The sequence below is a fragment of the Planococcus citri genome, chromosome 4 (genome assembly GCF_950023065.1).
Source record: "Planococcus citri chromosome 4, ihPlaCitr1.1, whole genome shotgun sequence".
Lineage (NCBI taxonomy): Eukaryota > Metazoa > Arthropoda > Insecta > Hemiptera > Pseudococcidae > Planococcus > Planococcus citri.
In genome coordinates this window covers 1961561-1977724 of record NC_088680.1, presented here as the reverse complement: position 1 = coordinate 1977724, position 16164 = coordinate 1961561, and the positions used below count along the sequence as shown (strand labels likewise).

The window sequence follows — 16164 nt, the reverse complement described above, 5'->3', positions numbered from 1 at the left end:
TATTCAATTCGTTCGCGAATGATTCACCCAAAATTATTTTAATAAATCAATTCGTTCGCGAATGAATTACCAAAAATTATTCAATTCGTTCGCGAATGATTCGCCAAAAATTTATTAAATGAATCGATTTATTCGTGATCGCGAACGAGTCCCTTGTATAAATCAATTCGTTCGCGAATGATTTACCAAAAATTATTCAATTCGTTCGCGAATGATTCACCTAAAATTATTTAAATAAACAAATTCGTTCGCGAATGATTTACCAAAAATTATTCAATTCGTTCGCGAATAATTTGCCAAAAATTTATTAAATAAATCGATTTATTCGCAAACGAGTCACTTGTATGAATCAGTTCGTTCGCGAATGATTCGCAAAAAATCAATCGAATGAATCTGTTCGTTCGCGAACAATTCAAAAAAAATTATTCAATTCGTTCGCGAATGATTCATCAACAATTATTCAATTCGTTCGAGGATGATTCACCAAAAATTGTTCAATTCGTTCGCGAATGATTCACCTAAAATTTTTTAAATAAATCAATTTGTTCACTAATGATTCACCAAAAATGAAAAATTTATTGAATGAATCGATTTATTTGAGAACGAGTCACTTGTATAAATCAGTTCGTTCGCGAACGATTCATAAAAAATGATTGAATTCGTTCGCGAATGATTTACCAAAAATTATTCAATTCGTTCGCGAATGATTCGCCAAAAATTTATTAAATGAATCGATTTATTCGCGAACGAGTCACTTGTACATATAAATCAGTTCGTTCGCGAATAATTTGCCAAAAATCAATTGAATGAATCAGTTCGTTTGCGAATGATTCATAAAAAATGATTGAATTCGTTCGCGAATGATTCATCTAAAATTATTTAAATAAATCAATTCGTTCGCGAATGATTTACCAAAAATTATTCAATTCGTTCGCGAATGATTCGCCAAAAATTTATTAAATGAATCGATTCATTCACAAACGAGTCACTTGTATGAATCAGTTCATTCGCGAATGATTCGCAAAAAATCAATTGAATGAATCTGTTCGTTCGCGAACAATTCAAAAAAAATTATTCAATTCGTTCGCGAATGATTCACCAAAAATTATTCAATTCGTTCGCGAATGATTCACCAAAAATTATTTAATTCGTTCGCGAATGATTCACTTAAAATTATTTAAATAAATTGTTCGCGAATGATTCACCAAAAATTTGTTAAATGAATCGATTTATTCGAGAACGAGTCACTTGTATGAATCAGTTCGTTCGCGAATAATTTGCCAAAAATCAATTAAATGAATCAATTCGTTCGCGAACGATTCATCAAAAATGATTCAATTCGTTCGCGAATGATTCACCAAAAATTGTTCAATTCGTTAGCGAATGATTCACCAAAAATTATTCATTTTGTACGCTAAAGATTCACCAAAAATTCTTCAATCCGTTTGTGAATGATAATAATAATAATATTGATCATTTTAAAAAAAAGTCTTTTCTTCTCTAATTATTTAGGGCAATAAACAATACTTTTATATAGCAGTTTTTTGCTTACGGTGAGGCTTTTTTTGCAATTTTTGCACATGTTTTGTGCAATTTCGACTACAAAACGTTTGTTGGTCAATTTTTGGTCAAAAACTATACTTTTGCAGTATTGACAACAAAAACAGGACTGTTTTGAAATCAAGATTATAAAAAAGAGCTTTCCACGTAATTTTGGCAAAACATGGAACTTTTTAGAATTTTTTTGAGAAACAAGAGAATGTGCAAAAATTTGATGAATATTCATTTCGGAATTTTTCAGGACACTCCTCCCTCCCCTCCTCCACACATTAGTTTTTTGCCCCATTGCAAAGGGGGTTTTTGTCAAAATGGCGGAAGAGTCCTTTTTTAAGCATTTTTTGTCAACTCCACACAAAGTAGCAGAAGAGAATGGGGGGGGGGTGGATCAAATTTTGACATACATTTTCCCCATCCTTAATTCCTTACAATATTATTTTGAACGATTTTTGTGCAAATAAAATCGATTATTGGCATGAGTTGTGAGGAGGAGGAGGAGCAGGAGGAGAAGCAGAATCAACTCGCGAGCGATTAATTAAATTTTTAGTATGGATTTTTAGGCATTTTTGTCGACATTTGGTAGCCTATTATGTTATCAATTTTTCACCGTTTCTAACAGTCCTTTGTTTGTTTTTCTCCTTATTTTACTACAATTTTTTCAATACCTACTTTGCTCCTGCCCGAATTTCAATTTTGGACTGTAGTTTCCCATTGAATGTGATTTCCAGAATTTTTCACGACTCTTATTCGGTAAACAGCGGACTTGGTCTTGGTGTCTTGGAATGACGATAATATTGCTATACAGGACGAACTAGTTTGACAAGATCTAGCTCAACTGCTCAAGCCTGCGAATGAGAAATATTATAATATGGAATCTTCATGCACAATTGAAATGAAATGACTCCGGGTTGTTCGACCTGGTTGATATTGCTGTTTTTGTTTTTGGAATCTGAAATAATAGTATCTTGTTTCCTTTCTGCGTGGCCTATCTGCAGGTGAAATTATTAATAAGTACATTAGAGTACTTATGCGATGGCCATCGAGAGTATTTTTTTTGTTTGTTGGTGTCACGACGACGACGACTGTCGCGAATTAGAAATACGTGCTTTGCAAAATAGGTAAAAGTATGCGCGGGCGCCATTGCCTGGTTTGGTAGGTGTCTGTTTGTACCATGACATTGGTGATATTTTCGATGATGCTGACGCGTTTGTCATACCTACTCGTAAGAATAAGGTGTCTTCAACGTGTACCGTATCGGTCGGTGTATTCGGTACCAGAAAATCATCTGTATTCCGAGTCCATTCGAAAGACTCGTTAACAAAATAATATCGGGTGACCCTTTGTTGTTGTTGTTGTTGTTGTTGTTGCTATCTTTGTCGTTTATAGTGAGTCCGGTATTAAGGTCGATAGAATATATTGAGCTATTGTTGAGCGGTTATGTAGCGCGACGCAGCTCTGCCAGTGCTGGGACAAGTGTAATAATTTTTTTCGAATCGCTATCGTGATCGTTATACGATGGTGATGGTGATTGTGATTGTGATGATGAAGGCTCGGTATATCGGAAACACTCTAAACACGTCCTGGTTCATTGTAGAACACGCGTGTGTGATGGGTTTGGACTTTGGGTACTACACAAATACTCCGGGGAGGTTTTCATACACGCATAGAGGTACTCGACACTTGTACTATAATCAACAATGGCTCATGTATTCGAATCAGAGATACCATAGGTATAGGTCTAGCGTCTAGGTGGCTGCTGGCTATACACATCACAATGAATGCATTTAAATGTACAGTAGGTACAAGTAGTGTCAGTCATATCGGACATAGCGGTAAACGCTTCGTTGCACGTTTGACTATTCATCGAGCTGGCCAATTGTGGATGGCGAATGGAATGGAATGGAAAATGCGTGATTGGAAATGGAAAATTTTAACGCCTCGTTTGGATTCAGCTTCGGTATCATTGGGCAAACAAAAAAAATACTAATTTTGTCTCAATTTTTTTTTTTAAAATTGGACCATTTTGCAACTACATATCGCACCTCGGGAGTAATAAGGTTACATTTCAAAAAAAATTGATTTTGACGTTTTTGCATTTTTGGGGTTTGTATGACCCCCCCCCCCTCAACCAAAAATAGCACTTTGAGTTTGCTATATTATCTAGATCTTGTAAAAAACGCAAATGGCCTAACTCAAAATCCCAACAACATTGCAAGTTATTTGGAGTTATAAGGGTACATCTCAAAAAACTCTACTTTTTTGAGCAAATTTTGTACATACAAAGTGTTGACAAACAGTTTTGATTATTTTGAATGTTTGTCAGTTAGAAATAGTCACAAGGAGTGCATTTTTTATTGGTTTGTACCAAATGGAAAAAAATTTTAAATTGATCACTTTTCAGAAAAATGAATTTGCAGATATGATGAAATTTTAGTTTTTTGAGAAAAACTCAAAAACTAAGCATTCTAGAAAAAAACTAGCGACATTAAGTCGATTGGAAATTTAATTCTCTACAACTTTGTTACTGTGAAATTTTTTTTGGACGCTTCCTTTCGCCTCCACATCAACTTTAATGAAAGATTATAACTCAAAATGTTTTCCACACATTGAAATATTTCCTCTTTGAGATTTTATTTTTCAAAGTGTTCTTATGCTAAATGAAGGTAGGATACCAGATCTTTAAAATGAGGTGCTATTCATTCCTCACAATTAATTATAAGTTGATATATGCAGTGTTGGTTGTTTAAAACTCGATCGTTTAAAACATTGTTTAAAACAGCTATTTTAAATGCTGAGAAAAAAACATTGTTGTTTAAAACATATTTTCTATTTAAAACTGTTTTTATTGTTTAAAACTTGTTTTTTTTTAGACCTCGTTTTTTTTGTTTTTTTCAATGATTTTGAGATTTTTGACCATAGAATTATCAAAAAAAAATTTTAAATGATAATGTTTTTTTTTAAACATGGATTTTACAAGAATCCATTATCTAAATTATGGATTTTACAAGAAAAGAAATAAAGAATCCGTAATCTGAATTCTGGGATTCCAGCTGGATTGTCAGTTCATGTCTGATTAAGTAAAATTTAAAATCCATTCCTATGATCTACTACCCCAGTAGATTATGGATTTTCAATTTTAATCTGTTTAGGTACAATCCGGTAAAAAAAACAGCTGGATTTTCAAAAACTTATTTTATAATATTTTTTGTAAAAAAAAAAAAATTGACAATCCATAATCTATTATAGATTATGCAAAATCCATAGGTACCTAAACCTAGAGGCAATTATACTTTTTGAATTTTATTTACATTTTTTGATCGAACAAGAACAATAAAATCAAACAAAGTTATGAAGTACCAAAAAATTCTGAATCTAAAACCATATTTACATATTGAAAAAAACCGAATTTTTTGTTTTAAACGTGTTTTAAAAAACGTTTAAAACACGTTTAAAACAGGTCAAATTTTACACTTGAATTTTGGTTTAAAACAAAAAATTTGTTTTAAACATACAAAAAAAACTGTTTTTTGTTTTATTTCAAAAAAAACGTTTTTTTTCCAACACTGGATATATGTAAATAATGAATCAAGTTTTTCAAAAAAAGAAAATCACTCTCCTGTAAAATTTCACTTTTTTAAGATGTAACCTTATTACTCCTGAGGTGCGATATCTGATAGAAAGAGAGACATTTTGACAATTTCAATTTTTAGAAAAAAATCAAACTTTAGAGCACTAATTTTGCTCGAAGGAGCGAGATTTTTTGTCAATGGCGTAGTTTGAGTCGCTCAATAATTTCACTTTTTTAATGTCATTTTCCTTGAGAACTTGAAGAGCTGTGCGTATTGCAATCAGTTCAGCAAGATTATTCAAAATTGGGTATTGAGTATTTGTTATACGTTCAGAAATGTTCAAAATTGAGTCTAGAGCAAAACAAATACCTATTCCTGCAATCACATTCGCATCACCATTTTTTGAGCTGGCTCTGTCTGCTGTAACTCGGACATATCCATCTGTATCGAATATTAAATTGATGTCGGGATTAAGCGTTTCTTCAAGGCATTTTTCAGTTGAAACAGATGGAATACTGGCAAATGGGGTGAAGTTGGCCACTGGAGTGAAGTCGGACAAAAATAATTTTTTGGGGCTTCTGACAAATGTAGTGTCACTCAGTATACTCACAGACAAACCCCATTTGGTGATTTGGACCATCGTGTAGAGCAACGTTTTCCAAATATGTATCTAACGCTTTTTATCTGCCACTTCTGATGAAATGTGATTTCAATGCAATTTTTTGAAAATGAGTGGTAATTTTGTAAAAATTCAAATTTATGCAAAATTTTGTACAGCAGAAAAATTTAAGTGAAGATTTTACCCACAAGCAACGTTTTTTTTATAGCAAATTTCATGTAGAATTCAAATGTTGTACTTCCACAGTTCTATCGGTTCATTTTTTTAAAAATGCGGCAAAAAAACAAAATTTTGCGAAAATTTTGAATTTTAAAAAGTCTGCTGGAGACTCTAGAACTGCTCAAAACAGTTTGAAATCATTTCCAATCAATTTGGCAGGTTGGAAAAAGGGTACATATAAAATTTCAGCTTTCTAGGTAACTTTGGTAAAATTCTGATTTTTTTCAACTTTTTCTCACTTTTAGCTTGAATTTGATTTTTTTTTTTTTCAAATTCACCAAAAATTTTGACTCTGAAAAGTTCTTAAAAAACATAATATTGTTCCAATTCACCTCAGATGCAGTTAAAGTTGATCAAAATAGTTGAATAAATGGTTGGCCAACTTCACCCCAACTTCAGTGTGAAGTCTGACAGATTTCAAATTTGAAAAAAAAGCTCGAAAAGTTCACCAACAATTTTTTAAAAAATCATCACTTGTAGACCAAGTCCTGGGGCTTCAAAATAAGCCATCACCCACATTTTTATTTTATCTTAATAATCTAAAAAGTAAGAGCCAAAAAACCTGGAAAAACGGCCAACTTCACCCCATTTGCCAGTACTGGGTTTTGTCATTTTTTCGTGAATTTTGAGGAGTTCTTTCTTGAAGTTGAATTTTACGCTTGTCTGGGGAATTTGTAATCCAATAACATCTGCGATGCCCCATGCTTCATTGGGTTTGAATCCAAATGAAGTCTGTGTACTGTTCAATTTGTCCTCAATTTTGGTGATAACATCTTGCCATCCAAGATGCGAATGTGAAGGAATGTGGTTCTTGTTAGTTTTGACTCGTAATTTATCTCCAATCCAGCGCATTGTTCTTTCCATGGATGAAGATTGTGGATTGTATGCGCTGGTATGGGCCGCTTGAATTTGATGATTTTCAAGTAAGCTATACCATGAGTCAGCAATAAATTGTGACCCATTATCACAGTTATTATTTTCTTAATTCTTACTTTGTAGCTTTCAATATCAAAGATCACTGTAGCCATTCGTTGACAAACTGACTTTTTCTTGATATTGAAGAGCGTTTGTAGCCACATTCGGTTTGTAAAAACATCTTTTACGACTAAAAGATATTTTGGATCATTTTTCATTGCAGGTAAAGGTCCAAGCAAATCGACTGATAATACGTCTACAAGTGAATAGGCTTCAATTTGTGCATACTCAACAGTCTTATGATTCACGTAGTTCTTATTGACCTTACAAACAATGCATACGTTGCAAATTTTGCGAATATATGCCAGTGAATTATTGTGATGAAATATTCTGCAAAATATTACATCGAGTTTGGTAGATCCTACATGGCTGTATGCGCAATGTATGTACGTAGGTAGTTGATAGTATCGTAGAAAAGCTCATTAGGCAGACATGGAACTTTCAAACAGTTTTCTAATTTTCTCAGAAGAATTTTTTCTCCTTTGGCGTTTTTGAATACTTCAAATTTCGAAAGTTTATTTTTCTGAGCATCTCTTTGCTTTTTGTTTGTTCACGGGAATGGTTATTATAAAAAAATACTTGATAAAAATTAATCATTTTGTATGTACTTGTCATTTACCTCAAAAATCATATCTTGAAGTAATGCATGTACTTACCACCGACTACCTGTTTTATACACCATGTTTGGTCGATAAATAATTTAGATAGGTTCGGTAGTCTGTGTGGACTGGGTGCGGTGAAGAAAGGACAAAAAAAACCTACGTTATACGGGCCTGGAAGCTCGACGAGTATGAAAGAAAAAAAGTGTATTGTTTAGTTGAGTTATCGTGTTGACAATTATTACGTCGTCTGGTATAAGGTAATTGTACGCGATGTACTATGTACGAGTAGTTCACATAAGTACATCCTATCCTACCTATTAGTACCTATCTAATGTACATGTGTTCGTATTATAGCCTACTAGTTTATCGTCGTGTCCTCGTGTGTGCATGATTTCACACAAATATACACATGTACGAGTACGTTTACATACTTGCCATCGATCGTAAATGAAAAAGAAAAACAATAAGTAGTTTGAGGAATGATTTATGCGTACTTGATGAAGCTGGGGCTGGGGCTACGGCTAGGATTGGTGGAGCACAGATGATGCGTTGTGCTCCAGCGAGGCGTGAAGTTGCGGAGTGGCCTGCGAAAGGTGTTTTTCCAATATTATATGTAGTAGGTACTAGGTATACTAAAGTATAATGAATTGATGACTAAAACTTGCAGTAAGACCTGGTACGTAGTACGTACATAAACATATGTAAAGCTGGAATCATTTGGCTGGAAAAATCAGGTCGAGCTCATTTTGTTGCATTTATACTTACGTACAGCAGGATAACATATTATAGTATTTTATGTAGATACGTAAGTCGTAAGTGTATTGTATGTAATGTACGTCTATTAATCGCACATGTGTGCATTTTGTTTGTTGCATGTTCAGTTGAGATTCTGCGGTGCGAAATGTTTCCCGATATTTGGCACGTTGTTTATGACGATTTCGTTGACGGCTAGTCTGGGCAATGTGTTACGACTTCCGGGTACTGTTTTCCTTCACGGAGGCGGTAAGTGTCCAATTATACTCATCTAAGTATACTTACAATATGTAATATTTATGTAGATTCGACTATATTGATTTGATTTGCCTTATAAGAACCTTAATTTGCAACCATCTAGAATTACGAATTTTTTCAGTAGTTTGTAAACAAACAGGTTCATCTCTCAATTTTTGGCCAAATGGCCATTCAAACTCAATTGGTCAAACATTAATTTTTGAACTCACTCTCCTGTAATTTTTCGGTAAACCTACTTAAACGGTCCAGGGAATGCTCATAAGCACCAACCAAAAGTTATAGATCCTAAAGTTTATTGCTGGCTTTTCCAGAGTGGTTTGAAGTTTTTAGAGAAATTTCAAAAACTACTGGAGGCTCTGGAATGGCTGAAAAGTTAGTGGGATATTGTGTGGGAGTTGAATTGAAGGAATTATTTTGCATATTATTCACTTTGCTCATGAAAATTCTGTTTCATGAAAAAGTTTAGAAATCTTCCTTAGAACAGTTTTTTTTTTTGATTTTCCCAAATTTTGCAAAAATCCAAAAGGTGATTTTTAACGCCTGAAATTTTGTCTAGAGGGGAGGGGGGTGTTAAAGGACGTAATCTTTCGATCCAACTTGGTTTTGTGCAATTCGAATAGTGTGAGTTCTAAAGATTACCTCGCAAGCCAAAATGTTTTGTTTTTTTTTTTAATTTAGGACCAGGAATACATTTTTTTTCACTCGTATCAAAAATGGTCTTCAAAATGCGTTTTTGTGTTTGAAATATTTGAGAAAATTTTCTGAAACAATTTGTTCAATTCCGCATCTCGCAATTTTAGGGCATTCTTATTTGATTTTTTTTTTAATTTTCTGTTTGGAAAAAATGTTGAGTTTTAATTTTTCAAAATTAGCATGAAAAAAAATTGTTTTTTCCCCTCTCCCCATAAAATGTGAAAAAAGAAAAATCGAAGTGATGGGGTATTTTTGACTTTACTCCCTTCCAAAAAAAACCTCGAGATTTGTGAGGTATCAGAAAAGTTGAAATATAAAATTTAACCCCCCCCTCCATGCTTTCCTCCGAAAAAACATCTTGATATGCTTAAAAAATGTCCTGCCAAATGTGGTGATTTTGAAAAAATTTGAGAAACTATGTTTACAGTTTCTAACATATTCACACCTTCTTTATCTGTACAGTTTTAAACATTTATGAAAAAAAAAAAACATCATTCTAGAGGTTTCAGACCGGCTTAAAATGATGAAAATTGATTTTCAGAGGTCGAAATTAGACTAAATCCTAATCAAATGTGTTGAAGTTACTATCAAAAATTTACGCTTGTTGGTAAAACGTTCCTAATGTCTCACTTTTTTTTGGGGCAAAATTTTCTCCATAAATTGTTGAAAAAGCTGAGTTTTTTGTTAAAAATTGGTATAAAGTTTCGCTTCAATTGCCAAAGTTGCTGAAAATTGTTGTTTTTTGAAACAAAAAATTTCGAAAATATCTCAAAAATGTCTCGGTTTTTTACCAGGAGTTGCCAAAAAGCCACGCCTGCAAAAAAACCATCACGATTTCTCCAGTAATTTCCAGAAAGTCTTGCTTTTTTAGAAAAATTGTCAAATCGTGCTTTTCACAAAATTATGTTCTAAAATCTCGTGCAAATGACAAAAATTGCTATAAAAAATCTCAGTTTTTTACTGAAAATTGGCAAAAAGTTTCGTTTTTCTATCAAAATTGCATAAGATTGTTCAAAAAGTTCAATTTTTTTCCATAAATTGCTCAAACGTTTTACTTACTTTTTTGCCAAAAATTGCCAAAAAAGCTCTGCATTTTATTAAAATTGTCAAAATTTTGCTTTTCTGTCTAAAATTGCTTTGAAATTCTCACTTTTATGTCAATAATTTGCAAAAAAATTGGGTTCATTGCTAAACAGTTGCCAAATAGTAAGTACAAGTACGAGCCCTGCGATTTTAATGTAGAAATACTTCGTCATTTTTTTATTTAAAAAATACGTTTTTATGCCAAATACAAATTTGGCCACAAAGTCAGAAAATAAATTTTCAATAGTTGAACCTTCAAATTTTAGTTGCAGGGATTTTAGAACTTTTTCTCTCGAAAAATCCAACTTTCAATGAACTTGAAACTGCTGTACTCTTCAAAAAAATAATTGAGGGCTAAAAATAGGAAAAAATCAAACCGTCAATAAATTAACTTCGATAGCTGAAATTCGAAATGCTGTATATTTTTGAACTCTCCCCTGCCCCTTCAATCGACTGGAAACTGTTTCGAATCGTTTTGAGGAGTTCTGGAACCTCCAGTGGATTTTTAAAATCGGAAATTACCATAAAATTTTGCTCAATGAATTTTAAAATTTGAAATATATTTTACAAGTACGAGTATGCCCAAATCTTACCATGCTGAGTCGATTGAAGATGGTTTCTAGTCGTTCTGAAGCTTCTAAGAATTTTCTGAAAATTCCAGTTTTCCAAAAGATGTCATGAAATCTGTCAAAATCAACTTCAGCTCCTTAAGGTGTTCAGTTTCAAAAACTGCAGAATCCGAAAATCCACTGCTGAAGGCTCCAGAGCAGCTCGAAACCGTCGCCGATCCACTCGGCAGGTCGAGAATAAGATATATACCAAATTGTAGCCTCTTCAACCTAATTAGGTCAAATTTGGATTTTTCCCATGGAAAATGAGCCGAATTTGAAATTTTAAAAATTAGTCAAAAATTAAAAAAGTAATTTCGGCGGTTGAAGTTTGCGTTTTAGGTGTATTTTGAGGTACGTTCTCCAAATTTTCAATCACGAATTCGTTGGTGAAATAAACGATTCTGAAAATGGGGAAACGGATTTTGAAAAAATTACGTGTATAGTCGGTTAATCGAATTTAGACAGTTTTCATGGCACTTTTTGTAAATCTGGAATTTCTAAAATGCTACTGGAGGCTCCAGAACGGCTATTTCAACTTTCTAGATTACTTTGGAAACATTTTTGGATTTTTTAAATTTTTTTCACATAGGTAGGTATTTTTTTTGGCTGAAATTTGATTTTCAAAAATTCACGAAAAATCAAAAAATGAATTGTACCATCTGAAATTTTGGCTGGTCAAGTAAAATTTCTTCCACTTTTGGCATCTGAAAGAAGATGCCTATAGCAAAGTTGAAAGTCGAAACTTTTTGTTTTAAAATCAGACACTGAGTTTGACAATCTGAGATTTCTTTCAAAAGTCTCCCTCGTAATTTATCACAGAATTAAAACCGACGAAAATTGCACTTTGATGTGAACGAAATTGAGAAACTCTTTCATTGCTTTAAATATTCTTGTTGCATTGATAGAGATAGCTGTATATGTGTATGTGTACATGGTAGAGGGAAAGGGCCCACTCAGAACGCTCCCATATTCTCCATATTTGACACCTTTGGACGTTGTCATTTTTCGTTTTGACATGGTATGGTACCTCATGTCTCGTCCAGCGTTTTGGAACGAAATACGTAATTTTGTCGACCGGTTTCATTCTCTCACTGTCTCACTATTCTGTTCTTAGAATAAAAATAAGAGTACTGTGGTATACCTTGGAGCTGGAGAATACCCAGCTAGATAGTGGATATTACAAACACTCGCGTCCGAGGACCGAGACTATAGGCATAGAGGTACTCTCGAAACGCCTTCGAAGCGAGTTCAATTGTATGCAAAATTATGTACGTGTTACGAAATTGCGTCCGCGTAAACAAACGACCAGGGCAGATACCAGTACGAGTATAGATAAACATATACAGAGTACTTATAAATATATGTACGAAGTACGAGACGTAGACGTAGACGTGGATTAGATCATTGTGGTCCAAATTACCTGATTCGAGTTCAATGGATGTTTTTCAGTATTGTGAATTTTTTACGGCCTCTCTCGAGACTCTCTTTGACTCGTGTGCACCGAAGAGAGCGTGTAGAGGCAGGCTTTATTGTTTGATTTGTTGTGTACCTCTACCTACCTCATGTACCTATGGTACCTGTACCTGTACCTGAGAATTATAATGTGTGCCTATTTAGCTTTTTTAACCGTTGGTTGCTTTGATTTGTCTGTTTGCGTAGGTACCTTTTTCGTGGCGTATATTTGTATAGCGATTATCCTAGGAATACCTCTGAGCTTTTTGGAAATCACGTTGGGACAGTTTTGTCAACAGGGGACCACGAAGCTGTGGCGTGCTGTACCATTATTTAAAGGTAATGTCATCTTTTCTTTTTTTTACCTTGTAACTGTATGTACACGTATACGTTCATGGCTGGACAATTGTCTCGTTTATGGAGCAACTTGAAGTTAATGAAAGTTGTACATCCATAAAAGATGCTGGCATATGGCACGTGCAAATGCTACGGGACCTGCTGCCATAAGTTGTTGGTCCTTTTTGGCGTAATTTTACGTACGAGGTAGCACGTGTGTGCGTGCGTGTGTACAAACAAACGTCTTATTAGTACATTTTACGGTCGAGTTATCGGCACCTTTAGCACTTTACTGAAATTCAAGTCGACTCGGCGCGGCGAGTCATTTAACCACGTGTGTTTTCATTTTTTCAGGTGTCGGCGTTGTAAAATTACTTTCATGTACGATATTATGCCTGTATTATCCTATTCTTATGGTAAATGCTATATTTTACTCGATATGGAGCCTGTATCAACCTTTACCAACATCTCAATGTATTACTAAATTGTTACCAAGGTTTACCACTCAGGTACGTATTTTTTATGCAACGTAACAAATATGTAATTATTAAAGATGCTGGCTAATGCGAGCCAGGCAAATTGTTAATTTTGAAATTAATTTGTTTTTGATTTTCTTTTTTTTTTTTTTGCAGACGGATTTGGCGGAGTATCAGAAGTTATGCTTTAGGTGAGTTGACATCGAGTTTTACACATCTGAATAAGAAGGATATTCGTACAAGGGAAACTTTTGAGCTGACTTCTTTCGATTTGTACGCACAAAACAACCACGTATAACCAAAATTTTTATTTTAGCCCTTCCAGTGCGATTTGAAATTTTTGTAGAAAATTTTAAAAAATCATCAAACTCTAAAATATTTGAATAATTGGAATTGGTGATGGTTTTGAGCGGTTCTGAAGCCTTCAACAATCGATTTTCGGATTTTGCAATTTTTGAAACTACCTAAACGCCTTTAAAAGGTTAAAGTTCATTTTGACAGATTTTATGACATGTTTTGGGATAGGTACTGAAATTTTCAGAGAATTGTCAAAGGCTCTAGAGCGACTTAAACGCATCCTTAATCGACTCAGCATGTTGGAATTAGAGTAAAAAGTATATTTCAAATTTTCAAATTTATTGGGCAAAAGTTTTGTGTGAATTTTAGATTTTTTTAAGAATGTGCTGGAGGCTCCAGAACTGTTCAAAACGGTTTGAAACTGTTTCAAATCGTGTAGGGAGGGAAGGAGGAGAGCTCGCTTCTTAACGCCGTCTGTAAATCTGTCCGGCCTCCTGGGGTCATTGACCTACCTCTCCGGCTTCTGTGGTCTAGTCATCTAAGGTCATTGACCTGCTTGTCTGGCTTCTGAAATGCCGTCCGGAGGTATGTCTGGTCTCCTGAGGTCAATGACCTGTCTGTCTAAATTCTAAAGGACATCTGGCCTTCTAAGGTCATTGACTTGTCTGGCTTATAAGTTTTAAAGACTGTCTGGAGAGCTGTCTGGTCTTCTAAGGTCATTGACCTGTCTATCTGGCTTCTTAAGACTGTCAGGTCTCCTAAGGTCATTGACCTACCTGTCTGGCTTCTGCAGTCTAGTCATGTAAGGTCATTGACCTGCCTGTCTGGCTTCTGAAGGCCGTCCGCAGGTCTGTCTGGTGTCCTTAGGTCTATGACCTGTCTGTCTGATTATTCTAAAGGACATCTGGTCTTCTAAGATCATTGATTTGTCTGGCTTAGTAGTTATAAAGACTGTCTGGTCTCCTAAGGTCATTGACCTGTCTGTCTGAATTCTAAAGGTTGTCTGGTCATTGACCTGTCTATCTGGCTTCTTAAGACTGTCAGGTCTCCTAAGGTCATTAACCTGTTTGTTTGGCTTCTGAAGTTTGTCTGGGGGCTCAAGGTCAATGACCGGTCTGTCTGAATTCTAAAAGACAATTATGGGTCTTCTGTCTTCCAACTAGCAAGATCATTGACCTGTCTGGCTGAATTCATAAGACTGTCAGGTCTTCTAAGGTCATTCACTTGCCTATTTGGCTTCTGAAGGTCTAAGGTCAATGAAAGGACATCTGTTCTAACTAGTAAGGTCATTGACCTGTCTGGCTTATAGAGACTGTCTGGAGAGCTGTCTGGTCTCTTACCTGTCTGTCTGAATTCTAAAGGCCGTCTGGTTATTGACCTGTTTATCTGGCTTCTCAAGATTGTCAGGTCTCCTAAGGTCATTGACCTGCCCGGTTGGCTTCTTAATGCCGGCTGAAGGCCTAAGGTCAATGACCGGTCTGTCTGAATTCTAAAGGACATCTGGTCTTCTAAGGTCATTGACCTGCCTGGCTTATAAATACTGTCTGGAGAGTTGTCTGGTCTCCTAAAGTCATTGACCTGTCTGTCTGAATTCTAAAGGCCGTCTGGTCATTGACCTGTCTATCTGGCTTCTCTACTGTCAGGTCTCCTAAGGTCATTGACCTGTCTGGCCTCCTTTACAGTTTTTAATTTTTTTGATTTCTAAAAAAGTCCTGTAAAAGTCAGAAAAGTGATACTATTACATATTTTTACGAGATTTTTTTTTTTAGCAATATTTGGTTAAAAGCAAGATTTGACAATTTTGGGCAAAAAGCAAGACTTTTTGGAAATTACTGGAGAAAATGAATATAGAGATGAGTTTCAGCAAGTGTGCCGTTTTGTCAAAAAACCAAGATTTTTGAGCTATTTTCAAAATTTTTGTCAAGAATACATACAACAATTTTCAGCCAAACTTTTTGCCAAAAAGTGCTGTCTTTTGCTAAAATTGTCAAAGGCTTGCTTTCTGTAGAAAATTGTCAAAAAATTTCACTTTTTTTTTCAAAGATTGTTAGAATGTTTAACACGTTTGCCGAAAATTACAAAGCCCATTTCTTTTTACTAAAATTGTCCCAAGTCTTGCTTTTTGGCGAAGTGTGCTAAAAAGTTTAAACTTTTTTCTTCAAAAATTACCCAAATGTTTCGCTTTTTTCCAAAAGTACCTACTAATTTTTACTAAAATTTCCAAAGGCTTCCTTTTTGCAATAATATTCTATTCTTGATTATTTATTCGTAAAAATTGACCAAAAAACTGTTGTATTTCAGCAATAATTTTTTTTTCAAAAAATTCCAAAAAATCTCACCTTTTTTAAAAATTGATTATTTTTACCATACATTGCAAAATTTTTCACTTTGTTGCCAAAAAATTGCCAAAATCATAGTTTTTTTTACCAAAAACTTTCAAAACACCTAGTTCAACTTTTTAAAATTGAAAACCAAGATATTTCAATTTTTGTATTGCTATTTATTTTCATTTTTTATTTTATATTTTGAAATGTTTATGATCACATTAGCTGCTCAAATTGATTTTTCAATTTTTTAGTGGCTTTTTAAAAATCCAAAATTGTTTTTTTTTGGACGATTTATGATTTTTTTTAAAATTTTATTTTTAGAATAAAAATGAGGAAT

General features: G+C 34.2%; 1 protein-coding gene across 1 annotated transcript in view; it reads left to right on the top strand.

Moving 5' to 3' along the window:
* The window catches only part of LOC135846057 (sodium-dependent nutrient amino acid transporter 1-like), a 95035-nt gene that overhangs the window by 65655 nt on the left and 13216 nt on the right, over window positions 1-16164 (top strand). Inside the window, exons 3-6 of the mRNA XM_065365032.1 lie at window positions 8423-8543; window positions 12599-12730; window positions 13082-13236; window positions 13360-13394. Of these exons, the coding sequence (XP_065221104.1) occupies window positions 8423-8543; window positions 12599-12730; window positions 13082-13236; window positions 13360-13394 (443 nt within the window). The remainder of the gene's footprint in view (window positions 1-8422; window positions 8544-12598; window positions 12731-13081; window positions 13237-13359; window positions 13395-16164) is intronic.